At 54.7% G+C, this 27,690-nt stretch overlaps 5 protein-coding genes across 5 annotated transcripts; 3 read left to right on the forward strand and 2 right to left on the reverse strand.

Moving 5' to 3' along the window:
• Positions 1 to 1,263: 1,263 nt before the first annotated feature.
• rca-1 (Myb-like DNA-binding protein myb-1) lies at positions 1,264 to 2,142 on the forward strand (the record flags this gene model as incomplete). Its single annotated transcript, XM_037323776.1, has 1 exon — positions 1,264 to 2,142. The coding sequence occupies one exon, from the start codon at positions 1,264 to 1,266 to the stop codon at positions 2,140 to 2,142; it is 879 nt and encodes a 292-aa protein (XP_037178015.1).
• A 10,597-nt stretch (positions 2,143 to 12,739) lies between these two features.
• On the reverse strand, positions 12,740 to 14,023 carry CGCA056_v008530 (Uncharacterized protein; the record flags this gene model as incomplete). Its single annotated transcript, XM_037323777.1, has 2 exons — positions 12,740 to 13,885; positions 13,949 to 14,023. The coding sequence occupies 2 exons, from the start codon at positions 14,021 to 14,023 to the stop codon at positions 12,740 to 12,742; spliced, it is 1,221 nt and encodes a 406-aa protein (XP_037177480.1).
• Positions 14,024 to 18,714: 4,691 nt separating this feature from the next.
• Positions 18,715 to 19,545, forward strand: CGCA056_v008531 (uncharacterized protein; the record flags this gene model as incomplete). Its single annotated transcript, XM_037323778.1, has 2 exons — positions 18,715 to 18,916; positions 18,974 to 19,545. 2 exons carry the CDS (start codon positions 18,715 to 18,717, stop codon positions 19,543 to 19,545), a joined length of 774 nt encoding a protein of 257 aa, XP_037178667.1.
• Positions 19,546 to 20,203: 658 nt separating this feature from the next.
• Positions 20,204 to 22,191, forward strand: SRP72 (Signal recognition particle subunit SRP72; the record flags this gene model as incomplete). The annotated part of the gene is made up of 2 exons (XM_037323779.1): positions 20,204 to 20,949; positions 21,000 to 22,191. 2 exons carry the CDS (start codon positions 20,204 to 20,206, stop codon positions 22,189 to 22,191), a joined length of 1,938 nt encoding a protein of 645 aa, XP_037177522.1.
• Positions 22,192 to 22,762: 571 nt separating this feature from the next.
• Positions 22,763 to 27,203, reverse strand: sec73 (Protein transport protein sec73; the record flags this gene model as incomplete). The annotated part of the gene is made up of 4 exons (XM_037323780.1): positions 22,763 to 26,352; positions 26,656 to 26,751; positions 26,826 to 26,969; positions 27,059 to 27,203. 4 exons carry the CDS (start codon positions 27,201 to 27,203, stop codon positions 22,763 to 22,765), a joined length of 3,975 nt encoding a protein of 1,324 aa, XP_037178538.1.
• Between the last annotated feature and the right edge of the window lie 487 nt (positions 27,204 to 27,690).

The raw sequence follows: 27,690 nt of genomic DNA on the forward strand, positions 1-27,690 counted from the left end.
CCATGGCCTAGGATACATGCTTCTTACCTGGGCACGACAGTACGGTGGAAGGCATTGTTTGCTTTGGTCTTAGGCTCTCGACCTACATACCCTGGGTTCGCAGTGCATCAAGCGCCCTGAAGCCATCTCAAGCCTTCTTGCCTGACCGCCCGACTCCAACGCACATCGACAGAGATCGTCGGCTGCTGTAAGTGACTGGACTCGACATTCGCTCAGCCTCGTTCTGAAGAGGTTTCTGTCTGTACCTACTTTTGGAACGGACGGGTAATGAGGTGGTTGTGGATGCGCTAGAAACCCCCGCGGGGCCAACAGTCAGTCAATGGGCCTAGACCAGAATGAACCTGGGCCTCTGGGGTTCTCTCATCTTAGGATTCCCCCATGTCGGCCTTCTGCGCAAAGAAACGACGGATACAGTTGAGCTGGATTTTTTTTGTAGTACCTTTACCAGGTGCCTTGCCTCTGGACGATGCTATTGCGACACCCCACCTCCATGTGCCACGCCTCCCGTAGTGATCTCCCACGCCCCAACTCTGATCCTCACCCACGAAGCACAGTCAAGTAGGCCTACACCATCTTCTGGGGGGATGGTACATGCGGCAGCTTTTGTTTTGTCTCACCCCCTCCCCCATAAGGAAAGGCGTCTGTCTTCTCTTTCCTTGCCCTGCTCTATCGGATCGTGCTAGGTGCGAATACCGCAGCAGCTGGACCTCTGCTTTTGGGTAGGGTGCCTCACTCCATCCCAGGTAATGTGGTGCAGTTCCTTACCTCACTTCTGGGCTCGCCGTGGGTTTACAAGAACGCTCCACTCGCCATCACCATTTCTTCGTTCTTCTCCCACCCTTAAACCAGGTTATTTCAAACCTTAACCTTTCTTTTTCGCCTGTTATCCCCATGTCCTCCAATCTTATTGTTGGATTTGCATAGATCTCGTTCTTCGGCACAGCTTCTCATACTCCGTTGTCTCTCTCCCACGCCGCTTCCATCTGCTCAAGCACATATATACGCACACAACCCACACCTTTCCAAGATCTCCAACAGCCTCTTCATTCCCCCTCTCTTGTATCGTCTTCATCAACGACAACAACAACAACAATAACAACAACAACAACAACAACAAGACCATAGCCACCCCTTTCTCCTTGCTCCCAGCTTGTACACATCTCGACCTCATCGCCCAGCTGCCACATAGTTACTCTGGGCTTCGGTGTCTACCACCACAAACCTCCCATCATAATCTTAGTCAATCCACACCACACTTCTACAATGGCTCAAAGAAGAGGACCGTGGTCCCAGCAAGAAGACGGTTATCTCATGCAGCTTGTCAGCGACCAAGGCCCCTTGAACTGGGTTCGCATTGCCCAAGCCCTCGGAACCCGCACGCCCAAGCAATGCAGAGAGCGCTTTCACCAGAACTTGAAGCCCACACTTAACCATGAGCCCATCACAGCCGAGGAGGGCGCCCAAATAGAGATTCTCGTCGGCGAGATTGGCAAGAGGTGGGCCGAGATTGCAAGACGTCTGCATGGTCGCAGCGATAACGCAGTCAAGAACTGGTGGAACGGAAGCCAGAATCGCCGCAAGCGTCACGATCGCCGCAGAGCCAACCAGAGCACTTCTGGCTACGACGACAGAAGATATGGCCACTCCGCCTTTTCACGCCCGACTCTCACCCTCAACCCCCACCCGTCAGCACTCCCACTTCCAAGGCACGCCGTGTCGTCGCCTGTATCTCCGACGTTCTATGGTCACAGCCACAACCACACTCTCTATCATTTGGAATCGCCTCTGCCGTCACCCTGTTCGACCTCGTCTCCTGGCAGCGACGCACTGGACGGCGAGGCCTCGACTGTCTCCGATGCCGCGTCAAGCTACACCACATCTCCCCAATGCCTTTCCAGAGGCACATCGCCATCTCTTCAACTCCCTCCTCTTCGTCATCTAGACACTGGCTCCCAGCCTCGATCATTACCTAGTTTCGGTTCTCTGCTCCATGCACCGAGCGAAAGGAAAGAGCACGGTCTACTACCGTCAATGGGATCGCATCTTTTGACGGCGCCAAACTCGCCGGTATCGAGCACTGTCGCTTCACTTATACCAGCCGATAAGGACTCCCGGATGGACGTTTCAGCCCTTCTTGGATGACTTGGCGCGCCGTGCAATGCAAAACAGCACGTGGAAAGTTGAATTTAATCTGAACTTGTGTTGTGGCCGAAACTGTACCAAGAATCTACGGGCTTGAAGGCGCAATTAGACAAAGGATCGGTTCTTTGATGGCGAGTGCTGGAAAAGGCAAGCTGCCTTGTTTTTGTCTTTCTATTTCTATTTGATCTGTACCAACTCAAGCGAGGGAAAGGCGTTCGGAGACCAGAATATGATGGTTCGGCATGGGTCTGATAAGGTCCACAAGATGTACCGGGGAAAAGGATAAGAGCGTGTGTTGATTACCTTCACGCGCACCGCAAGACGCGGCCTCGTAATGCAAAAAAATTATTGCTCAGCTCATGAACTTTACCCTCTCGGGTTATGCACTTTTATCTGCTGCGAAGTTGAGAGCACGCTGTACAGCTCGAAAGTGACATGTTTGGTGTTTCCAACGCATGTGTCAGCGCAACTTGAGCAACTTTGGGGCTCGAGTAGGAGTTGCCGGGAATGGGCATCGTCGAACGGGGGCAGAGAAGGCTCAGCGAATGTCTGAACAAGGGCATAGACAAGGGTCTTGTCTCTGTTCAACGCCCTCTGTTTCCAACACAAGTCGAAGGGGTTCCCCGGGCTCTGTTGGACCCTGGGCCCAAATTTTGGAGCCCTCGGTTGGCGGACTACTGCGTACATAGTAGACAAGCCCAGGACAAGGTGAGGCGGAGGACAGAGCGGCAGCCAGGCCAAGCCAGCCGTCAGGACAGAAAGTCGCATTCAACACGAGGTAGATGGGGTTAAGGGGCGGGCGGGCTGATGTCGATCATGACGAGCAATTGCCCATGGGCGAAATTTCACAGTTTGCGATGAGATTTGGCTTAGTCAGGACGGACTCAGTTGCCGGATTTCGAAGCCAGTAGGAAGGGAGTCTGACGGCGACAGAAGATCGGACCAGCTGTAGAGGCAAACTTGTGTGCTTGCACGATAAGGCAGAGTTCAGACCTGGTGTGGTGTGATGTGGTGTAGTGTGGTGTAGGGCGGTAGAATGAACAAAGTGCGTAGTTAACTTTCCCGAGGCATATACGAAGCATGCGTGTCCACCGTCTACTATGGTACTTCATCTGATACAGGGTTCGATCACGGCCGTCTGTTGACAATTCTTCAAACGAGCGAGCACACGGCAAAGAAAGTGGTTGGTAGGGACGGCGGTATGACAATTGTCCAGAGTCAATTGCATGGCATGGGGCAGCTCATCTTTCGTCGTGCAAAAGAAGACGGTGATCTTCACAAGCCCCTGGTCTCCCACCCTCGGGATGTTCGCATCCCGTAGACAATCCCTGAAGGAAAGGCGGATGGCAGCGAGTTGGCCACGAATTGGCAGCGCGGCCGCGCTGACGGGACCGAGCAGGATCTGCGAGTGCAACCCTCCCTTCCCCTTTGACAAGAAAACCAAGGCCCGGCCGGGGAAGCCCTGCTTTTCTTTCGATGCCTTGCACCCTTGACGAAATTGAATGGATTGTCGTCCGAAGCACCGACACCGCTACACCACCAGAGCTACCTACTAATACCTACCTTACCTTGCCTACCTACCTACCCTCGACCGTTTCGAAGGCCCGCGGCGCACCTGGCACCGGCGCGGCTGGGTCCTGGCCTGTCCAATCCAATTTGACACCAACCAAAGCGTCAGTCACCCAGTGTGCCAGCCAAACCAAACCACACCAAACCATACCAAACCATACCAAACTAGGTAGATCCGACCACACGGGCCGTTTCCGACCACAAAGGTCGGTTGACCGTTCGCGCTCGCCATCCAACCTCGACTGGCGACCACCTCCACCGACGACGGCACCGCTGCGCCGACCGGAGCAGTCCAGTTGGTGGCCGCTACGTATGGTGCGACCGCGCCCGCCCGCGTCCGCAGACAAACTGGACAGGGACAGGCAGACAGACAGAGGGACTGAGGGACGCCTGCATCGTCACTGTCCACCGGTGCATTCGTCCAAGACAACGGCCCATCGAAGATCTGCCCCCAATTTCATCTACGCTCGCTCACTGCACCGCTGTTCCCCGCTCCCCCCTATACCAAAATCATCGACGTGATGGCCGGCGGTTCGTCATTGCCGTCACTGGCCTCAGCAGCATCATCATCTCTTGCATCATTACTGCTTGCTATTCGCTACCTTTTCGCGGCCGTGTTTTTCATCACATACCCAGAGGAGAATAAAGAAACAGTCACAGAAGCGAACGGTCTCCATACGTGCAGAGCCGATGTGCGAGACCCAAACACTTCGTGACATGGTACCCGATAGCATACGGGCGTAGCATACGCACGCGAGAGAGAGGGAAAGAACCAAAATTGCGATGCCTTTCCTCACCTCACTCACATGCGAGGGTTCTTGGCATGGTGATTCCACATCAAATATCCGTACTTGCTCGACTACCGCCTGTGTCGGCACAGCTGGGGGGTTCCCGGATGGATCTGAAGCTGCCTGTGGCCCGATGCAACATTGGAAAGTACGGGATTTTGCTAGATTTGACGATCGTTCTTGGGCAGGTCGGATGGGATTTGGTGGGTGGGTGGTCGATGGGGAAAAGGGCACCGGCGCGTGAACACTGAAGTCAGGATGATGGCAGAGGAGACGGGTGAGGACGTGGACAAGGGTTAGGTGGAGACGGATCTCAGATCCCATTTTTCTTTGGGCGGGCTGCAGGTTCACAGTTGCGAATCGACGAGTTGGAATCGACAATGCATGTGATGTGGGACAGGTTCGCCCCATCCACCACCGGGGCCGGGGGCCAATGGGCATCTGTCGATCAACGGTCGGCCAGCAGCAGCAGTAGCAGCGGCAACGGCAACGGCAGCGGCAGCTTGAGAACCGAACAGGTGGAAGCAGATTCAGAGGCAGATGGCACCGGAGCACGATGAGCGGCGACAGGGGGAGGTGGGTCGCCTACATGACACTAGGTAGGCACCTACTCTAGGTACCCAAAGTAAGGTACCTACCTACCTACCTACTTTCGCCGTACCTATTCGTTCCTCAGATACGTACCTACTTAGGAGGCAGTGGCAGGGGCAGGGGCATGGGCCGGGCCAGACTCGCCCAGGTCTCTCAGCGGGAAGCCTCACCAGCAGGGGCTGGTCAGGCTACCCATGTTCTCGCAATTTACCAAGCCGTAAGCAGAGTGCATGCGGTCTACGGGCACGTTCCGTGGGTCTTTCTCCATCACCACCATTCATCACCCGTAAATGCAGCATCATATCGAGATTACAACGTGCCAACCAACTGGCCAGCCACTCAGCCCTTCAGCCGTTATACGGGTGCCTGCTGTCTCTTGCCCCTGGACTCTGTCTGAGACATGGAGCTAGACCAGGGCCAGGCGGGTAAGGTATTTGCAATTGGGGAGTCACCTTCAAGAGACCAATAAGCCTGGGTCAGGATGAGTGGGCACCACCAAGACAGTCATACGGAGCCCAACGGTACGAATACCGGACGTAAGGTAAGGAAGACAGACATGCCTTCACTTTGTGTTGTGTTGTTGGAGCGAGGCATCATCGTGTATGTGCGTGGGAGGATCCTGCTGCATACTGTCTCGTCGACTTACACCACTGCTGCAGCGGGAATTGAGAGATGGCCGACCACTACGCTGCCGTTGTTGTGACTGTTGTTGTTATTGTTGTTGATGTTGCTGTTGTTGTCGCCGTCGTTATTGCTGCTGCTGCAGCTTCTGCTGAGCTCACGAGTTCCCGCCCAGGTTTATCAATCTGTATGCATCTGCCACTTCATCGCCTTGGATCGTTATATCCGTACGTCATATCCGTTCTTTATTTCACCTTACCAAGATTAGGCAGCTGTGCGAACAGACGACATGGGAGCTTGGGGATTGGGGGTAGTGGGGTAGTGTGGCTTCCACATTGCATCCATTCAGTGTTCCCGCATCCGCACCCGCACCCGCCAAGGTGCAGCAGGGAGGGGAGGGAAGAGCGCTCCAGGGGATCCGCACAGAGTGTATCGTAAGGTAGGTGCCCATCATCATGCTGCATATCCGTATGAAGTACAGATACAGATACTACTACTGCTTTCTCACCCACCCTCGCTCACACCAATGCCCACGCCCACGCCCACGCCCACGCCCACGCCCACGCCCACGCCCACGCCCACGCCCACGCCCACGCCCACGCCCACGCCCACGCCCACGCCCAACTACCCACCCTTGACCAACGTTATTTCTTTTTCCACCCCTGGGTTTCCCTCCCTTAGCATTGATGATTACTGATGGTGAGAGGTGCAGCTGAGTTGAGGCACCACAGACAGGCAGACATCGTGAAAGACAAACATTTTGGCTCCCAATCCACGGTAAGAGAACCCAACAGGTACTCACACCCACAGCATACATAGCACTGCGGTTGATCCCAGCTTCCCCGGTGCAATCTGAACTGCAACTGCACCCATTCGCAACATAACCCCCTTGTCGCTAGAACCCGATGGGTTCACCGCAGGGGCTACTACAGAGGCTTTGCCCCGTCATCGTTGACGACTTCTGGATACTTGATGCTCTCTGTTGCTTGACGCGGCACGAAACCCAGCCAAAGAGATGAGCCTTGCGCGGTTCACAGAGCAAGTTGAGTCACTCGCAGCATCCCCCGTGTCCCCCTCCCTCAGCTCCCCCATGCCTTGGGTCGCACAAACCAGGGGAGAACAATCCGCAAATGATCCTCTGTCACTCTTGGGTAGCCCTGAACCTTGGCCACGGATATCAGTACTCACATCCGCGGCTGTGGTTCAGCCCGATTTCGATCCCGGTGTGGTGAGCGACGCCTACCATATTGTTTTCTTTTCTGGAGGGTAGGGGGGCCGAAAAAAAAGAAAAAAACGGCAGCCATTCATTGCATTTCTCTACCGCCCACGACCCTCTACACTTCTTTGCCTTCTTTAACACAGGCAACCCGCGATGCAGAGTCGTCATCCTTGACATGGCGTCAATGACGCCTCGCATCATCAGCCTGACTTCCCAGCGTCTTCCTTGCCCCCAACCCCCAAGTCTTTTATGCGACCTACAATCTTCTTCGCTGGCTGGCTGGCTGATCAACTCAATGCTATTAATGGTTGGTTGACCTGTGAAGAGCAATTGGGTAAGTCACGTGGCCTGTCCTTCGAGGAGTCTCCGTGGCTTGGAACCTTCGCATATTCCACTCCGGCCAATCAGAGCACTAGGAAGCCGTGCCAACGGCACGCCACACACCGGTAGGTCCCTCACGGATAAGTTCCCCCAGACGCCATAACAGACATGGGGAAAAAACCCGGTGGTTAGAGCGAAACTGTCTTGGGAGAGAGTAGCTCCCCCCCCAGCATGACAAATCCCCCCCCTTGTTCTCTCAAGTGTTGGATGAAACCCGTCCGAACAAGATAAGACACGCAGAGAAAAAGGCACATACCCGAAGATGCGGCGAAGCCCAGTACGGATACCCTAGTCAGGGGATCTGCCAAACTGGTGGTCTGCGTGACTTCGACTTAGACAGCCGTCTCAATCTTCGCTCAACCATGTGCATCCCCCCCGCAACCGCTGGGATGGTAAGCAGCAGCAACATCAATAAAGGCGCCTCGTATCCAAGGATACAGCTCTATCTTTCTCTCTCTGTCTCTGCCACTATCCCGGGCTGGTTGTTCACGGAGAGGGGGAGGGGCTAAGGAGGGTGTACCAAGCTGCAACGCAAGCACCGTAAAATAACACGATGGCACCATATCGTGCCGTATGTGTAAATATTGGTTCAATGTGTGCGCTGGTAGTGCGTATCAATCATGCAGTCGATTCAAGGAATCAACGACGCCCGCCTGCAGTGGGACACCGCGGGCACACATAAGCCTCCAACACGGGACGACGAAACCATATTCCCCCGTTGGGAATACAACATTACACACCACAGTCGCCTCAGCCAGCCTGTCTGTAATGTCATCGCCGAACTTGTGTGCACGTGTGCACTGAGGAAGCTTGCCTGCATCGTTGACGGCCCAAGGATCAGGGTGATGGGCGCTTGTTACCTCATGTATCTTGGTGTGTGTGATCCTTCTTCGTTTATATTACGCTGTGGTGGCTGTTGGTCTTGGGGTGTCGACCTTCATATTTGTCATTGATCCTTCAATCTTTCTGCCCCCTTTTCTTTCCATCGTCTCAGCACCCTGTCCTCTTACCCTCTTGCCCACAGACCTGCCCTCACAGGCTTTTTGCAAGACATACATAGAGACAGGCGCGGGTCGCGCGAGCCCGCCGCCGCGGCACAGGTACCTGTGGCCCTATCAGAATCCCTCGAGGCTTTTGTGCGATGAACCACATGCAATTAGACTTATGTTAATGACCAGCCGACACGCAAGAGCGGAAGGCTTTCGCAAACGGAACTGTAGAGTTCTTCGTATCTCAATTGTATGCTCGGCAAACACTTGTAAAGAGACGCCCAAAATCAACTCGTCTTCAGTGGCCGAGGCTCATTACTCATATACATATTCCTCGTGATTCTTCGATTGTGTTGCTCTTGGATGCGTGTCACTCAAATGGTGAAAGCATGACTTCAACCTCTGTCGCCACCTAGTGTCTTGGGGCGAACCGTTATACTTCATCCGCAGACCCACTGCCGGTGCACTCACATCGTTGGGGAAGTCTTGTTTGCGGATGCTGCAAGTCAATCTTTGGCGCAATACCGGAACTGGAAAACAGCCACCGACTGCCGATTTGAAGTCTAATCGTCCTGAGACTCGGTATTGCCGTACCCACGGTAGGAGTATCGAGGAGTAAGTGGAGGGCTTTCTGGTGAGGCGTATGTGAGTGACCAAGAAGTCGTGCGATACTGAGCTAATAGTTCTTCCGAAATAAATATTAATCTGACCTGGACCTAATTCCGTCAAACGGTTGGCGTGGGGAAAACCTTCCACTGTTTCTGTGGTTGCAATATCTTCGACGGCTAGCAGGCCAACCTGAGTTCCAACAGTTCTGCCGACTGACGAGACAAAGAGAGTTACGAAACCGTCCGTGGGAGTCGCCATTGTGGTACTCTGGTTGGAGCGGGTTACATACCGAATTCCAGTTGCAACGGCGGACGCTGAGTGAGGCGGTCGCCGTACAGGTGACGATATACTCAAGCACTTCCAGTTATGGACGGGGAAGGGGAAAATAAGCAGGCGTAGTTGACGCTCCTCCTCCAAAAGTATTGCTACCCGGCGATCTGGGTGAAAAACGCCTCACCTCATCTACTCGTCTCCCTTCGGCTTTTCGGTCCCTGGGGGCGTTTACTAGTTGCTGCCGACCAAAATGCACCTTGATTCGTTTAACACACAAACCGAGCAGAGTAAAGCGCCGGCTGCTAGGTGTAAGTATTCGTAGCTGTTTGATTTGCTCGTGGTTTCGCGCCTTTCACTGTGGCTTCCCCGACCGGCACATCCTTGTTCGTCCCTGCTTCGGAGACTGCTTTCAATTCGACAGACCATGTGTCGCTGCCGCGAAATTCACCGGCGACGGAATGCACCCAGTCAAGACGCAGCTATCTCCTTACCCCTGAACCACCTTGGTCTTATGGGGATGCAGCCTACAACCTGTGCAAAGCATCGCCCTAAGTCCCGCTCATCACTATGATAGCCGCCGGGCAGGGGACAGGACCCTCGGAGACAATCGTGAACCTAAACGGGGTCTTCACGTGGCAATGTTTACAGTCATGGACGGGAGCTATCGGGGTACGTATGGCGAGAAGGAGTTTGCAAATGGGGCTCAAGTATTCGGGGCTTATGTATTCGCTCGGATATGGAGCACGTTATGGCAACGTAGACTTCAACAACACATAAGATCCAAGTTAGTGAACACAATGCAGGGAGATGCAGTAATACATTTGGGAAGTGAAAACGCGACTAGGCGGCTCAGCGCTGCTTGTTATTTCGCAACGCATGTCATTCCTTTGCCCAACGCAGCAAGCAAAAAAGCCCAACTCGTGCTTGATACAACGAACTTCGCTAACAATTCGTTTTCTCCACTGCTCTTACCCCTTTTCCGTCTGCACTGGGCGAATGGATGTATCGTAAAACGATATCGTACGGACTGGGCCGCTATCTTGAGAACTGCGACGACTTCCATGGATATCCGCCTGGTCGCAGTCCGGACTTAATCCTGCAGTATTGGGTGAGGCTTCGATATGTGACAAGATGACACCAGGTGCACTGACGTTGGGCTGTGACTTATTTCTCTAACCATCAGCTGTCTGCAGCGCTTGAACTCAAAGGACTGGCTTTTGCACCTATCGGTCGATATATGCCGCCTCGCTCCCGTTTGCGCATGTTCTATGACTGTTCCATGGTTCCATGTGGGTTTTGGTTTGCCAAGGGCAATAGGAGAATGCCGTCCTCTCCTGGATCGAATGAAAATTCTCTCTTGTGGCGGCTGACTTCGCGTTTACATCCCAGGCCACCGCCAGTCTGCGTCGAGGCATCCGGGTTTTCGCCCAATAGACCGTTCACTGTCGCCTTAGTGGGTATGGTTTCGAGTCTCCCGTCAACAGCTCGATCGTTGGGACCGGCCGGCACATCCTCGTTCATATGCAGGACCGTCACTTCGCTAGTTGAATCCGGGTCATCCGCGATGTTGTTTTGCATAGTAGTTTCTCCTTTGGGAAGCGACTTGGCAGTGGAGTGACATCGATTATGGTGATTTACGGGCTTATTCGAGGTGTGGCATGATGTCAAGTCGGCTCTGCCGGGCGTCTTTCGTGGATCGTACTTGGTGTCCCAAAACCGCCTCAACTGGGCTTTCCTCATCTTTTCGCTCAACTCGGCATCCGCGTTACTGTCCAGGTTTGGGCGCATCGACACTGCATACGTTAGCAAGTGCATCTAATGCTTGGCGACGTTCGGGTCAGCTTACGATATGTGGTATGCGTACGACGCGGGCTGCCCGTTGCGTCGGAATCAAGGGTATTCTCCAGAGCGGCGGTGTCGTCAGGATCTCGCGCTTTGTATCGGAATCCGTCAGTGTTCAGACAGCTAGGACAAACTGCGATAGAGCTCTCCTCACCTTTTGTAGGACTCTTGGCCTTCTCTACCCTGGCTTTGAAGAGCCGGGATGACCTGCTGCTTCTGTCCACGATACTGCCGGATCGCGCGAGGGCGACCGCGCCAACACCGTCGGGAGCAATGTCGGCAAGGACCAACTCCATGCGCTTGATCTCGGCGCGGAAGTCAGTCTCTTTCTTCTCCCATTCGGATGACACCTTGGCAAACTCTTCGAGGCTACGCTCCTTGGTCTCCTTCTCCTCCGCCAATGCCTTCTCGGTCACACGCAGCTGTTCTTGGAGCTCTCGGTACCCCTCAAGCAAGTGCAGAATGCAAGAATTATTCTCAATTGGCACCGGGTCGAGAACAGGCTTGGTCATCATGACATGGTGCAACGTGTTGATCATTTGCTCCATAGACGCTGCATGGCCAGTGTTGAGATCTCGCTCCTGAAAGAAGACACCGTCGCCGGGTTCGATTAGCGAGAGTGAGAGTCGACGAGGGGATGCAGGCCGTCGTTCCGACCGGATGCTAGGGCACTTGTTCACTCCTAGGTTCGCAGGTACAATAACATCAAGACTGGCGATGCGGGGAATGGATGTTCGTTGGCGCGGCCTGTTGCCGATGGGTAGAGGGCGTGTCTGCTTGTCGTCGTCTGCAGGCCGCTTCAACCCCAGATCAGACCTCATGCGACGAGGGAAAGGGCTCAATCTCTCAGAATCCGCCATTGTAAGGAAGACCGTCGCCCGCGCTCGTCCTTGCTGAACAGCCCGAGAGGTGTGCAAATGGCGAAGACTTGGGAAGTGATTGACTGTTGGCAGTTTAGCTGTTACGAGAAAGTAAAAGGCTTGATGTGATATCCCACGAACAAAAGCTGGTTTAATTACCGCGAACAAATCTCAACGGAGGGCCTCGTTTTGTAATGAAATGAAACCAACAGACTGGTGATGATGCAGGACGTGGCGCGATGGACGCTGCAAAGCGAAGGGGTTCGGAAATAAAGACCTGAGAGGCAAGCTTTAATGCTTGTGCAGGCGGCTCACTTCCCTCAACGTCGAGCGCGACGACGGGTGGAGCGAGTAGAGGCATCCTCAATTCCAAGACGCACGATGGCAGGAGCGAGTACCGTCGCCAGCTGTGCCTGCCTCCTTTTGCCTGCTCAACTTCACTGCAGGAAGAAACCGCTAGTGTCCAGACTTCCGAGACCACTTTCGTCTAAACATCCGGACCGCCTCGTCCAGATGTGCAGAAGAAGTATCATAGCCTACCGCTACATTTTGCACCTCGTCTCGGCATCTCACGATGGCCAAGCCGAGCCTGCTTCATTTATGTGATTGAAGAGGAGCTCTCCGCCACAATATACATCTAGGAAGAGATGCGATCCCAGTACTAATAACACGTGTTTTCTCCTGGACACATCATGTTACCGCCAAATAGTTCACCGGGAAACATGCTTTGCTCAAATTACCGCACCTATGGTATTTGTTGCCTGCGCATGTTTGCCGTCTTATCCAAAGCGTTACGGTCACCTCTGGCTCCTGCGCACAAACCGTGGCTCCCGTGTTGATCCAATCGTCTGTACACTAAGAGAACAAATCCTCGGCCTTCTGTCGTCTCTTCCCACGCCCCTCTGGTCTATCTGCGAAGAGCTCCTTTCCGGTGTTTCCGCCGAATCGGCTGGGGAACAACTCTTTGACGTTGGAGTTGGCCGCGCCTTTGATGGCAAAGCCCGTGCCGGAGCCGAGCTGTCGATTGAAGAGATCGCCCTTCTCACGCCTCCCGTTGCCGACAGACATGTTGCTTTGCATGAGCCGCGTAGCCTCGTCCGCGCCATCCATTACTCGGTCCATGTGGGTTTTGCCGATTGAAGGTCCCTTGGCGGGGAATAGCTCCTTCGACTGGTTGTCTTGCGCCAGTCTGCCCCGGATGCCAGACGCTCTTTCTCTGTTGCTTACCGTGTCCGCACGACTGACTTCAGTGTCCATTGAGGCATCGCCATCATTGTCTCTCATGGGCGATGCCGAGCGATTACGCTGCCCTCTCACCGAGCCGCGACCAGGAAAGAGCTCCTTTTCTTGGTTGCGTTGCGCGTACGACCTCACACGTGGACCTTCCCTTGATCTTCTCCGGGAGCGCGTTGATTTGGACTCGCGATCGGCCAGTGTCGCTTCGTCGTCATCGTACATTGCGGCGTCGAATTTCTCAACGCTTGGACTTCGATCACGTTGATGTCGTCGACCTCCGCGGCGGCGATCATCACCCTCGCGGTCGCGGTATCTGTTCCTTGTATCGCTCCTTCGTCTTCGTTCCTCAGGGTCGAACTCCGGGTGGAAAAGGTAAAAACGACTGCGTTGGGCTGCGCCCGGCGCCTTCTTGTCGGAGAGTACTGCGAATCGGATCTGTAAATTGGCCTCAGGATGCGATGCTATGTTCTTGGCTGGAATCGTCTCTAGTAATGGAAGCTGAGTCGGATCGGCGATTTCCATGGCGCTAAGGGCCTTCAAAGCTTCTTGTGCTATGGCGTCGGAGCCAAAGATGAGATTTGCGCAGTCGTCATCGATCCATTCGATCCTTTCAACAGGGCCATGGTGATCGCTGACGTATGTCTTGATGTTGTCCGTTGTCAGATTATCCAGTCCGCGAACGTGGACCTTGTTCCCGACCAAGGTTGCGCTTTCCATATCGAGGCCGACGGCGTGGGCAGGTTCGGTGGCAGAGGGTGCAGTATTCTGTGCGGCGGAATTTGATCAGCGAAATGCAGCTCAAAGGTATCTGGCATTGGGGCCACCCACCGTGTTGTCGGCGATTGATGCAGTCGGAGGCGCGAAGCCCTCGGCCACGTCGTCCATATCGATATCCCAATCCATGATGGCTGGTTAAGTAGTTGTGGGAGATGGTGTGAAGATGGCGAAAGTAAGGTTGAGAGTTGTATAGAGAAGCGAGCGCAAGTGTTTGTTTTGACAGTGGAGACAGGAGCGGTGAATGGGAGGCAGGAACAAGCGGGAGTCTTCTTTCCACAACAAACGGCAGGGAATCTGAGGAGAGACGAAGGGAATCCGAAGGCAATTGAGCATCGAAGTCTGCCTCTCGGGTACGGCAAACGCGCAATGTCTGGGAATGATGTTGGAAGTTCCGCGGTACGAGCTAGTTGTGTGGAGAACCGAGTACAGAGCATTGAGCACACCCCAGCGTACTACCTAGGTACCTACCTGCGTACGTAGGTAGTGCGGCTGACTGGTGGGGCCGGTGCCTGCCGATTTGATGCAAGCGCAATCGGTGACGGGATGCCCGGGGTCCCGGCGTTTGACGTCGCCGTAATTGCCGCGAAAGCCGGTGACTTAGCCTGGCACAGCAAGGTGAAGAAGGTGCCTGAGACTGACTACCTACCACGGCATTTGTCCTACCATTTTCTTTCTTCTACGGCGATCTATTTCTACAGCTTTCCTCAAGATTTTGTGTCTTTCATTTTCCATCTACTTCCATTTCCTGACAAGTATCTACTTTATTCACTACAGACCAATGAAAAGGGTATAATTCTCCGACTTCTCTCAGAACCAGCAAGTCATCTAGTACCTGATGAACTCATCCAGCCCTGTCTTCATGTCTGTGTTGCGCACCGTCACCTACTCATAGAAAAACGCCAAACGATCCCATCCCCAAATCTCCGTCTATGATCTTGAAAACAAATCTTCCCCAATGTAAGTGGGCCACTTGTTATTACACCGTCTCTAATCGTCTATGCGAGTCCGCCAAGGTGGATAGACAGGCTGTCCGAGGTGCTTTAGTCCTCGGTGTATCGTTTTCGCCAGCAGGCGGAACAGCCGCCAAATTGCTGGTCTTTGATATTTCAGAGGCAGCTCTTTTGAGAGAAGGCAAGCATGGGACAATGTCACCGGCTGACGGGCGATCGTGTTCGTCTATGCTGTCGTCCTCCACTGGGTCGTTGGGATCAAGGTAATGGTCATACACCCAGCAATTCTCGAGGCCGTCAATGAATTTCGGCGAGTTTCGCAGAAAATGCCAAGACAGCTTATCTTTGCGCATGGCGATGTATAACGACTCGATCTTCCCGCTGGGCTCGCACACGCCACAGTGCTTCCGCAGAAAGTCAACGTTGTATTCGCTGTCGACAAGGTTGGAGTCCAGTGGTCGTAACATTGGGAGGCCCTGGAGCCGTTCTGCATCGCAAAGCTTCGCCTGCAGAGGCATCCATGGCCGTCCTTTCAACAGACCCTCGAAGGCTCTCGCGACAGCGTTCGTGAAGGAGTCACTATCAGGACCCCCCACAACAACTGTGCGATGCAGACCACGCGAGAGGCATCGCTTGTAGGCATTGGTATCCCTTTCAAAGGGAAACGGCTGTGAGAAGGTTGGAAGCAGGGAAATGTGAACAGTCCATGCGCCGCAGTTACCTGGGTTACCGGCAAACCCAGTCGCGCCAGGTGAAGAGGAAGCACGAAATTCAGACCGGGAGAGTTCCATGTCAATGACAGACTTTCCGTGAGCTGTCCGGGTCGGCGTGGGTTGGCGTCGGGGTCGAGAATCTGCGCCACTAGGCCAAGTCGCTGCCTCAACCGTGACCTCCAGCTTTCCTGCGTCTCGTGTGGCCAATGAGTCCTTGTCCGACTCCAACTGTTCCAATCTTTCTTCCATGCTGTCATCGGCGTCAAACAGTTCCATTTGTCGATTGCTGATGTTCCGCAGTTCGCAGTCTACATTCCCTAGCCGCTCCGTGTGGGAATGTATGCGTTGTTGCATTTGAGCAGCTTGCCGTTCTAAATGATCGACTGACTGCCAGACTCTAGTGATATTTCGGTATGATCCCTTGATCTCTTGGCCGATCTCCTCACGGCTTTTCTCGACCAACTCCTCCAGCTCGCTCACTCTAGTAACAATGTTTCCGAGGCCTCCCTGTCGTTCATGATCAAGATGTTCTTCCAGCGCCTGTAAACGCTGTCTGAGCAACGCGACCTCGTGCCTGGCCGAGGATGGCTCTGGTGCCTTGACATGGTAGCAGGCCATATGTCCGCAGTCGCAACTGGCACCGGGGGTTGACCGATTCAAAGAAAAGTGCGCGCAAGCACATCGCTGACCTTTGATGCCCGGGACCAGAAGGATATAGCGACAGTGACCCTGGGGAAGGTTCGCCCCGTCAACACTACCGCTGGGGCCTTGCAACGGTGATGAGGAGGTGGTGGCCGACATCGAGGCAGCTAAGGTAGTGAGGAGGTTAGGGTGGCAGTGTCAGTGCTGATGATCGACCGCTGCTAAAACAGCAAGCCCAGAAGGCAGATCTACTATCCGGGCAAGATGCTATCGCAGGTAGAAAACAATGTGGTCGAGTGAAGTCCGGACGTGAGCTGGATGACAGACTGCGATCCTGTGGAGTGGACGGTCCATGGAACGGATCGAGAGGAGCGATGTGGGATTGCTGCAGCCGGCGATGAGGTGAGTGAGAGCGATGACGGCGTTGAAGGAGACAAATGTCTGGGCGCGATGGATGTCACAGGTCAAAGTAGTAAGTAGTTGGTCGAAGAGAAAGGCCTTGTTGCGGGCGGGGGGGTAGGCGGGGGGCGGCTCTTGAGATAACTACGGATACAAGAGAGATAATTGACCGGGAGGTTTGCCGGGACCGGGAAGCATGGGCCTGGGCGAAGTGGGTTCGGAAGTCTGGACTTGAATGAGGGAACTGACCGAGTGAGTACCCGTGGTGTGGTATCTCTACCCACCTGGAGACGTGGGATTCCTGGGTGAGGAATCTGAGGTGAGGCACGGAACGCTACGGTAAGGTATGGATGGCACGGGCGGAGAGCGGATTTGGCTAGAGAGAGAGAGAGAGAGCGAGAGAGGTGCAAGGGCGATGGCGAGGATTTCGGGCTGATGATGAGGCGGATTGCGGAAGATGTTGGCCAAGTGGAAGCAAAGTGGCATTGGATAGAGATAAAAAGGGCGTGTGCCTTGAGCGGCAAGGGGAGGGGGGGAAGACAGACGTCCAACAGGAGTTGGCTTGTCAGGTTTTGCAGCGTGAACCGGGGGATAGGGGAGCGACAGGGTTCGAGTGGGTGACAAGGCTGGATCGAGTGGTGTGGGATCAATGAGGCCGAGGATGAAGGGCCGGCAAAAACGAGAGATATCTGCGCCGGCAGGGTATTTTGGATTTCTTGAGTACTGCCTTTCGGGTGGTTGTGGTTGTGGTGGTGGTGGTGATGATACGGGGAAACGGGGGGCGGGAAAGTGGGTTCAGGCGACGGGATTCCATCCAAGTTCGATAGGATGATGGGGATGGCGGAGTGGATCTCACGGATACCTCCGCCGATGAATACCTTACCTGTGACCCACCTAAGGTAAGGTGCCTAGGTACGTAAGGTACCTTCGGCAAGGCATGGGGGCTCGCACTGTACAATGTAGTGAATGCTGGCCCCGCCCCCGGGAAAACCCCGCCTGCTACAAAGTGGTGCCCTGCAGTGTGCACACCTAAAATGTAATGTAGGTATGTAAGGTAGGTAGGTAAGGTAGCTAAGTTTGGTGTACCTTACACAGTGTGCATCATGATGGTGAGCAGCTTGGCATGTCGCACCGTTTTACATCACGGTTATCAATCAACTCGACAAACCATTGCTAGGGCCTTCCCGCTGCAGGACGCGCCAGCGCCCGCCAGGTGCTTCATGAGGGGCCTGTGACTGGCGTGTGTGGGGGGCAACCAGATAAGACACCTTACGTAGGTATGGATACCGTACCTCAGGAACCCGCGTGGGTTGCTCACCTTCTTTAGCCGTACCTTAGCTAGAGGTTCAGTTGAACAAAGCACCCAAGCACTGTCTGGTTCGACTTGGAAGTGGCCAATGCTTCGCTCATTCGGACGAGCCTTCACTTGGAAGAGTGCCCGGTTACCTCGTGGAAAGGTGCCTCCCATGTGCCTGCCCGCTTGCAATAGACCCCCACGCCATCGGCCGGCCGCAAAACACAGAGGAGAAACACCCCCTCCGCCGACTGCTCGTTAACCCAACCAAAGGGCCATGCAGACGATGGGGCAATCAGACACGCCTATTGCGACGTTGCCCTGCGTCACATCTTTCATTGATATCTCCACGAGTACACACCTCCAGATACAATGATACCGCTGCTGTCCAAAACTCTCTTCTTGCCAGGAGGCAACACTCGGTGAGCGTTTCATGGTGGTCCATTGGACCGGTGCCCAAGATTGCGATCCTGTCCCCTACGGGAACGCCATCCGATCCCGACGCTTCAACTCTTGGCGCGGGCGCGGTCGCGGGCGAATTGACATCGCAACCTGGCCTGATTCGACTGCTTTAACAACATCCCTGTACAGACCTGGCATCGGACACTTCAGAGCACGAATGCAGTGTCCATCTCTGGCAAAATGGCCCGGCCTGCCTTATCATCTAGAAAGAATAGATGTCTGCACTTGACTCAACTCACTCCTTAGCTAGGCTGACCCGGCTTTGTATGTAAGGCCGGGGATGGGGAAGGCCAACGGTCGGAGATGCGCACGCTCACCACACATTCTTGTTCTATTGAGGCTCTGCTTTCTGGATCAATGGGCGGATTCGGTGACAAAGTTGACGCCTTACTGGAGACGTACTCCAAGTGCTTGTCGCTTCTGGGGGGCCTGAAAGGATCAGAGCGAAACAGTCAACCACGACAACTCCGAAGATGCGTGCGTTCTGACCAATCCGAGGTGCGGCGAGTCTACTCATCGCGTCTCTCCGTCACTGGAAGCCACCTGGAGAAAGGAGATGGTACGCATGCGTCGACTCAATGCACACCTCTCACATACTTACCGATATCTTCCTCAGCCGCGGCCCGCTCTTCACTCAAGAGGATCATCAAACGCCTAACTTCGGCCATGACGCGCCTGCTGCGTGTTATGACAAGAACCCAGAGCCCAGCCATCGACTGCCGGTCGTTGAGGTCGTTGTCCAACTCGTCGCGCTTGGATGCCGTTAGAACCATCAACGATCTTTCACGACGGCTCAGCAGTACATCCCTCAAGTCCAAGTCGAGCAAGAAGAGCAAGCGCCACACAAGAATTATCCCACCAAACAAAGAGGTGAGACCGAAGCATGGGAGGTCTACCAAGGGCAAATTCAACCGACCGGAGGAGCTTGAGGTGCGAGAACCGATGCCTGCTCTAATTGCGAGCACATTTGTTGTTCCTCAGAACAGCCCGGACAGGCGCGTCTCAATGGCCACCATGTCGTCGGGAAGCACGAAATTGGGTGAGGTTCGCCCTAGGAAGCTACATCGAAAGCAGTCAGACAACTCGGCCGACTCAGACGTGTACAGCATGCCGCCAACGTATCCCCTGAGGCCGTACCATCCCGAGACCAAACGAAAGAGGTTGTGGGGATTGTTTGGAAGGGGATGAAATATCAGCCGTTGGCTAGTTCACTATGAGAACGGACGAAGTGACATGGCTTGGGGTCGGTTAAAGAATATGGCGAAGGAAAAGGCGCGGGGAAGCGTGCGTTGTGAGGGCGAAATGCGATTTTACGAATTATGCGGAATGCATGGCTTATGATGGATTCAGATGACGCCACGAAAAGTCCATGTTGCGGTGCGGTAACTGACTGATGGAGTATCGAGGACTTCAAAAATTGAGATTGTGGGTAGGTTGTTACACCACCAGCGTAAGGGTATCGCAAAACGAACTCGTAGTATGGTAGGTACCTGTCTAAACCCGTTATGTACCTATACGCCGAGCTTCCGTGGAAGACTACAAGCATTACAAGCCTCGAGTCTCCGTTGGACGTCACTGGCTCTGCCCCACTACCTATCCACAATTCAATCCTGAGCTGCACCGCACCGTGGCTTTCCTCTCTGATGTCTGATTGAGACGCCAGCGACAACCGCGACGCCGAAACCACCCCCAGAGGTACCTACGGTCCCTTCATCATCTTTGCTGCTCACCTCCTCTTGTCGCAAGGCGCGAGTCCAAGCCGATTCTTTGCTTGAGATCTCCTCAAATCGATCGAACATGCCGGATCGGCCCAACTGAAGCAAAACCACACGTCCCACCCCTCACGATGGCTCCTTCAGACCCCGCCGCCAACCTCAGCGCCTTGCTGCGTGCAGCCTCCATACAAGACCATGAAGAGGTCCTCAAAGCTGCAAACGCTTCGATAAAGGAGTCCAAGACCGACCTCACTGCCCACCGCACCCGCGTCGTCGCCCTGCTCAAACTCGATCGCTTCGACGACGCCCTTCGCGCCATAGCCGATGGTGGTGACAAGCTCCAGGATGCGTGTGTGCTCGAGAAGGCTTACGCCCTGTACAAGACCGGACAACTTCAGGCGGCCCGCGAGATCGCAAACTCGAGACCGCAGCGCAGTTTTAGACACGTTGCTGCCCAAGTTGCTTATCGCGCCGAGGACTTCAAAGACGCACTCGATCTCCACAAAGGTCTGCTCGATGATCCTCAGGACGAGGCGAACGACCTCAACATCAACTACCTGGCCTCCGCTGCTCAATTGGAGTGGAAAGTCGTGGACGACTTGAGTGACGAGGTCGCGCCGACCCCCCTCGCGGCAGATATCGATACCTTCGAGCTCGCATATAACAGCGCCTGCGGCTGCATTGCTCGCGGAGAGTTGTCCAAAGCATCGACGCTACTCCAGCGCTCGCTGCGCTTGTGTGACGATTCTGAGGATCTTTCCGAGGACGATAAACAAGCCGAGATGGTACCAATCATGGTCCAGCAGGTCTACGTATATTCCAGGTTAGGCAAGCTTGGGGAGGCACTTGACGTTCAGAACCGCCTGTCCGTTTCGGAGTAAGTTTCGCTCAACTGTTCAGGTCTCGACCTCGCTAACATCTGCGCAGTAGTTGGGACGCCGAGTCCAAGCTGATTAACCAGAATAACAAGTCGGCTCTCGCGACCGGAGTCGAGAATCCTTACCTCGCACAGCGTGAAGGCGAGCTGGCATCTGCTCTGAGAAAGCAGGCCAAGCTTTTCAAGTACCAAGAGAGCCCACTGAAGCAAAACCAGTATGTTTTGGGCGTCCAGACACAGAAGCTGGCCGGCGTCTACCGGGGCACTTCTAGAACCTTGGCCGAGGCTACGCCTACCGTCTTCGCCAACACAAACGTCCTCTCTGCCATCAACGCTGCGGCCCATGCTCTACGTCCATCCAAGAACGTAGACGTTAAGCATGTCATTCCTCTGCTTGAGAAACGCCCCACGGACGTCGGATTAATTCTCACTATTATCCAGCTCTATCTCGCCGCGAACAACACCGGCGCGGCACTGTCTATTCTCGAGACGTTCCTGCGCAATCTGGAAAACCAGGGAACGCAGGATGTTCGATTCTCCCCTGGTCTGGTCGCTCTGGTGGTCTCCCTTTACAGACAGCAAGGACGCCAAACCGGTATACGCACAGAGTTGGCCAAGGCCTCCTCGTTTTGGGAGAAGCGGAATGGTCGCCACGCCGACTCGCTGCTCCGCGGTGCCGGCTCCGAGTTGCTCAAGTCGTCTGATCCTGTTGATCTCGCTGCCGCAGGTGCTGCTTTCGAGAAACTTTGCGAGAAGCCCGGCACCGATGCGGACCATGTTGCAGCCGCAGGACTGGTGGCATCGTTCGCCACATCAAACGCATCCAGGGCTAAGCCATACCTGACGGACCTCCCTCCCATTGAGAGTCTCATTCAAGGCGTCGACGCTGGCCAGTTGGCTGGCGAAGGCATCGCTACACTCGCGACGCCAGCTAATCAGGCTACGAAGCGAACAATGGAAACCCAGCCAACTGAAGCAAGTGCCAGAAAGAAGCGCAGAAGAAAGCTGCCAAAGAACTATGAGGAGGGGAGGAAAATGGACCCCGAGCGATGGCTGCCTCTCCGCGACCGCTCTTCCTACCGGCCCAGGGGCAAGAAGGGCAAGAAGAAGGCAAACGAGTCCACGCAAGGTGGTTTGGCAAAGGAAGTTGAGACGCTGGAGCTTGCAGGTGGCGCCGGATCTGTCAAGGTCGAAAAGGCGCCAACGTCGTCAAACAAGAAGAAGAAGAAGGGTAAGAAATGAACGGCTCGGAGGACGCAGGTGTGAGATCGAGGACTCGCGCGCTAGATTACAACGCAGTCTACGCAACTGCCCGTATCCAAACAAACCGACCTATGAGTAAGGAGAAGAAGGAGAAAAGATTGAATTCGCTGTGCAACAGGTCTTTCTGTGAGACTTTCGACCGCTGTGCTCTACTCTACACCACAGCCCTGTCGGCCGTCCTTTTTGTTGACCCCAGTCGCCTCACAATGCTATGCCCAAAGTCCAGTGTCCATTCCCGCTTAGCCATGAGCCCACACATATGTAACACATCTGCCATTAGATTGACTACAAACACCTCCTTTTTGTTGTCAAGAAAAACAAAGAATGACGCTATGGGTGCATACCCACCAGCGCCTGATTTAGTGAGGGTTTCTTCACCTCTATCGCTTCAGACCAACGGATCAAACATCCGTCACCCTGTCGACGCTCTCTAACGTATCAGGGCCATCAAGCGAGCTGCCTGGTTCGGCGTGACAGCTCAACACGCATTTCTAGATGAACTCGGCCGAAGTGGGAGTGTCGTCCCCAGGGCAGGCAGCGATTTCGATGACTAGGCCTTGACCGCCTGGATCGGAGGACTAGGTAGTCGCTGCATCTCGTCGCTCTTTTCTTCTTCGCCTTTCTCCTGTCCTTGAGGCGTCACCGGCTCGAGGGGTGATAAGAACGCTGCACGGATTGGCTGCGGACTTGCCACAGTAGGGCTTGTCACGCCCGAACTCGCTACGACGGCGTCACTTTCTTCCTCGTCTCCAGACTCGTTTTCAATTGGGGGCAGCGGCGTCCTTCGGCCTTCGGAAAAGCTGACTGCGGCTTCACTCTCACCATCAGACGGCACTGAAAGTTGACCTCTGAAGGCCGGCGACCGAGAAGCGTGCGCAGAAGAATACTTTCGGTGAAGTTCACGAAAGCTTCTTGCCGTTGCTGTGCTAGCGCTTGCGCCCGACTCTCTGCGCTCCTTGGGAAGTAACGATTCATTAAGTGTGTCGCGGAAATCTTCCTCGACGCTGGCGGGAGAAGCAGGCTCATCGCGCTGACCCGGCTTTCGCTGCCTCAGACGCTCCTCGGGAGTCAGCTGTTGCAGTTCGGAACCGAAATTGATGACGGACGCCTTCTTGCCGTGTACCACGAAGCTTCCAGTGCCTCTAGTAAGCACGTCTTCGCGACCAGCGTCTTCTGAAGCGCTTCCGGTGATGACCTCTTTTCCCTTTCTGCTACGATGGTGCGAAAGATGGCCAGCGCTCTCCCTGAGGGTGCGTTGCAGGCTTCGTCGAATCTTTGTCCTGTCTTGCTTGTCGATGGACCCCGGGGTATCACGCGACTCGGAAGCATCTCCAGCTTCAGAGAGTGACCCGGTTCGCTTTCTTTCAGGCGGATTGCCGTGAGATTCTGATCCTAGCAAGCCTGCCTGCTCAAGGAGGACACGTTCGTTCGCATCCACGTCATCATGATGTTCCTCAGCCACACTCGTTTCTTCGTCCTTCCCTCTCCTAGGAGTCGGATGCTGCTGCGGGCTGTAGAACGTCGGGTCACCAGAGGATTGACTAGAACTGGAGCAGGGTCGTTTGCGGTAGACTGGCTCTTGGGATTTGGAGACCTTGGAGTCCCATGAGTTCTGGTGTTTGTGGGGGTTGAAGGTCGCACTTGTAGGCGGTGTCTGGTAAGCATCATTTGTTGGCGATTCTGGCTCCCCTTGCGCCATCTTCGCAGGCCCTTGAACCACGGAGATGGCTGCCGATGACCTCCGGCGGCGGCGTCCCACACTTGTCACTGATCCTGCCTCGAGCATGGGTGGTCTTTCTCGGGATGGCGACGCCTCGCGGATCTCATGGCCATTTTGAGACTTGGTCGGCACCAGACCTTGGAGTCGCTGCTCTTCGGCCATATCCTTCAAAAGGACATCTCGATGACACCTGGATTTCCACATGTCCATACGAATCCACTTGATTTTAACATCCATGTGAGCAGCAGCCGAAAGAACCTGATCCCTCGTCTTGGCTTGGATGGGTGAGAGAATCTGGAGATGGCGAGCGTTTCTCAGATGAATCTCCAGCTCTTGCTCCTTGATGGCGATTTCTTCATCTGCTTTAGCAACAGCGTCCATCATGGTCTGCCGTCGTTGAGCCTGAATGGACTCGGCCTCCTGGTGATCAATTTTACCACGAACGATGCTGACCTCGCCGGTGGGAGTCTGAATAACCTGCGCGGAGGCCGAACTTCCAAGTCTCCTGATCCCCCGTCGACTTTGTCCCTCGTAATTGCCGCCCACGACGCCTCGCATGCGGACGCCAGACGTAGTGAAGGCGGCAGCGTAATTCAATTTGGCGAGCCAGTCGTTCATCTCCTCTTCATTGTCAGCAAGAAGAACCTCCTCGACGAAGGCCCCAGGCCGAGAGTACTTGAAAGCGTTCTTGTGCTTCTTATACGTGGAGTCTACGAGCGCAACAGCTTCCTTCGTCGGGAGATATCCATCAGGCTTGAACTCCGGTAATGGCGGTTTAAACGTGATTGGTTCGCCGTAAAAGCCTTGTTTAACGTGCGATTCGTATTGGTGCATCAAGTTCTTGATCCATGTGGTGTTGCGGAAGAAATAAAGCTGGGCGCCCGTAAGAATGGCTCCCCATTCCTGCCAGGGTGATCTGGTTTTCTTCTTCTTCACATCCTTCCGCCACAAAAGACCGACCTTTGTGATTTTGATATCGACCACGCCCTGCGCCGCTTCGGCAGGGTTGATAGCGCTCTTTTCGTCGCGAAAGGCATCTGGCCGTGACCTGGCCGACACAATTTGCAAGACACCAGTTCTGAAGAATGTCCGCTGAAGCTCCTTTACGTTGAGGTCTTTTGCCGTTCCCAAGTAGTCATAGTGGTCCTCGAGCTCCATCACGTCTTTCAGACTCGGCCTCAGTATATCCAGCTTGCCGTCTATGATCAGCGTATACGGATCAAGGGGTTCACGGTTAGACCGCTTCGCGGCCGCTTCCGGCGTGCCTCCAGGAAACAGGGTTTTCCTCTTGGCTCTGTTCGCTATAAGTCGATCACCATTGAGGTCCACGTCGTCCTCAACGTGTATAAAGGGGGTGTAAGTGATGTTGTCGTAAAAGCATCGAAGGATCGGGTCCGAAACACCCTCGCCTTGGGTATTCTTCAAATAATCAGGTTGCTGCATCTTGTGCTTGTTATTCTTGTTGAATACATCCGTATGCAGAATGAGAAGCGAAAACGCCACGAAGTAGGCCTGGTCAGGGGAGGCATAAATGCCCGGATTGCATTCGTGATAGCGATTCGCAAACGCCTGCAAACACCTGTCGATCTGCTGCGTCTCTTTGGGCAGCTCGGCTTCCATGAGTAGTTTCCGGATTGCCATGTCCATCGGGTCACCAAAGAAACTAAACCGGCGCATGTAACTGCGCAACACGGCTGCTGCGAAAGGATCACTTCCCTTGGACAACGCACTCGCAATTACTCCTCTACTGAGAATCTCTTCTATCCTGGCCAAATACTTGGCGGGCGTTTCGTCCTCGAGCTTCTCAGGCAATGCAATCGGCTCCCGCGCAATCTGGAGTGAATTGTTCTTGGATGTGTTGGAGCCAGGGGTTGCAGGTGTCAGCGTGCCCGCTCTCTGGCCCAGATCAGAGTTTTGTCGCAGTCTGTTCAGGCCAAAAAGATCGCCAAAGCTCTTGCGCCCAATCGACGTGGATGTTCGACTTGCTCCTGGATCGAGATGCCCTTCCAACGAATCTCTGCCTAAAGAGCTCATGGTCGAAGATCTCCCTCGGCGTTGCAACCGGGCTCGGGTCGGTGACGACTGGCCGGAGTGAGTCGAGCCGGGACGAAATAGTGCAGTTGCCGGTGAGGGGTTCGTCTTGAGTGGCTGCTGATCAGGGGCAGAGGACGACACGGAGTCGGCGTGTGTACTGTAGCTTGATGGGGGCCTCGAGCCATGATGGGGTCGCGGAGTGCCCTCTCTGGATGTTGACGCGATGGGTGGGTGAGCTGCGCCTAATGAGGACGAGGATGTCCCATTATTGTCTGCGCCGTTGGCGGCGGGCTTGCCTTTCTGAGGCAGATGTGATAAGTCGAACATGGGTGATGGTGTTTTGGGTTTCCTGCGACCTAGGCGAAAGAAGCTAGTGCTTGACGGCACTGGAGGAGAGTTAGCTGCAGTGCCTGCAGTGCCTGCGGTAGTTGTGGGGTATAGTTGTTCCCCGAAGCTCGCATCGGATCGCGATGATTCGGAAGCTCGATTGGGGGGGAGTGACAAGGCGATGCCATCGTGATGGTCTCCGTTGGTGGGCGCCCTGGACGAAGACGGGCGGTTGGGTTCCTCGAAAGTAACAAGAGTAGGCCGATTTCTAGAAGCGAGGTCTTCCAGGCCCGTTTTCCTCCTAGATGACTTCCACGTCATGGCTCGGTTGGCCCCATCCTCGCTATTTCTAGGCAGCTCACCAGATCTTCGAAATCGGTCGGCTAGTCGCATTCGAGACTGCTTCTTCTGTGGTACTTGGAAATCGACTGTAGGTGCGGTCGTGATAATCTCAGGGGCTGGCGCGGATGGTTAGCACAATGAACAGGGCCAGGCGCGCTTTGGTGCCGCAAAGGGACTGGAGGAGACACACGCCGAGGGACAGGGGGAGGCTTTTCAGCCTGCTGCTTGGCCCTTAATGACAGCTGGGAGTCGGAGGCATTGCGGAATCTTAGGATTGAAAAGCGACGATGCTTAGGCGTCTCATCCTGGATTGGAGGAGTATCTGGTCGAGCGTCTGCGTCGTCAGGATCGAGGCGTGTCGAGGTATCGATGTCACCGTCGGTTTGGGCGGGCACAGTCAGGGAGGTGGAAGGGGTTTCAGACACGGAGACTCGGGGGACTTCTTGTGGTGGGTGTGGCGGCAAGGGTAGCGGCGGTTGTTGAGGCTGTTGCTCTTGCTGAGGCTGCTGCTGTTGCTGAGGCTGCTGGGGTGGAAAGTGTTGCGGGAGCGGCGGGAGCTGAGGCGCATCGGCATCAAGAATGGTATGGCGCCTCATATCGGTCTCGCTGACCATGTTGCCGCGACGGCGTAGAAAAGGCATGACGGCGATGGGTCATTGTTTGCCAGGGATACAACGTCAGAGTGGGAGGATGACGACGGCAGCCAGGAGAAGGGAAGCCGTTGGATCCGGGCACTAGGCCATCAACACAGCGGGCAGCGGAACAAGGAGGCAGGCCACATTGGAAGTCAGGTTCGTGATGGTAATGGCGGGAAAGAGAGAGCAATTGAGGAAGGGGAAAAGAAGTTGGCGGGCAGTCAGCGAGATGAGGTGAGGTCCAAGTTAGGTAGTCGGTAAGGCAGGCAAGTAAGATAAGGTAGGTAGGTAGGTAGGTAGGTACTTGACGGTGAGTTGAGGCAAGGTAAGGTCCGGTAAGGAAGGTAGGGAAAGGGTATTAAGCCAGCCGCAGTGCAACGCAGAAGACAGGACGCCAGGGCATCCTCCAGTTGGGTACGG

The sequence above is a fragment of the Colletotrichum aenigma genome (genome assembly GCF_013390185.1).
Source record: "Colletotrichum aenigma strain Cg56 chromosome Unknown KSG_Cg56_contig05, whole genome shotgun sequence".
NCBI lineage: Eukaryota > Fungi > Ascomycota > Sordariomycetes > Glomerellales > Glomerellaceae > Colletotrichum > Colletotrichum aenigma.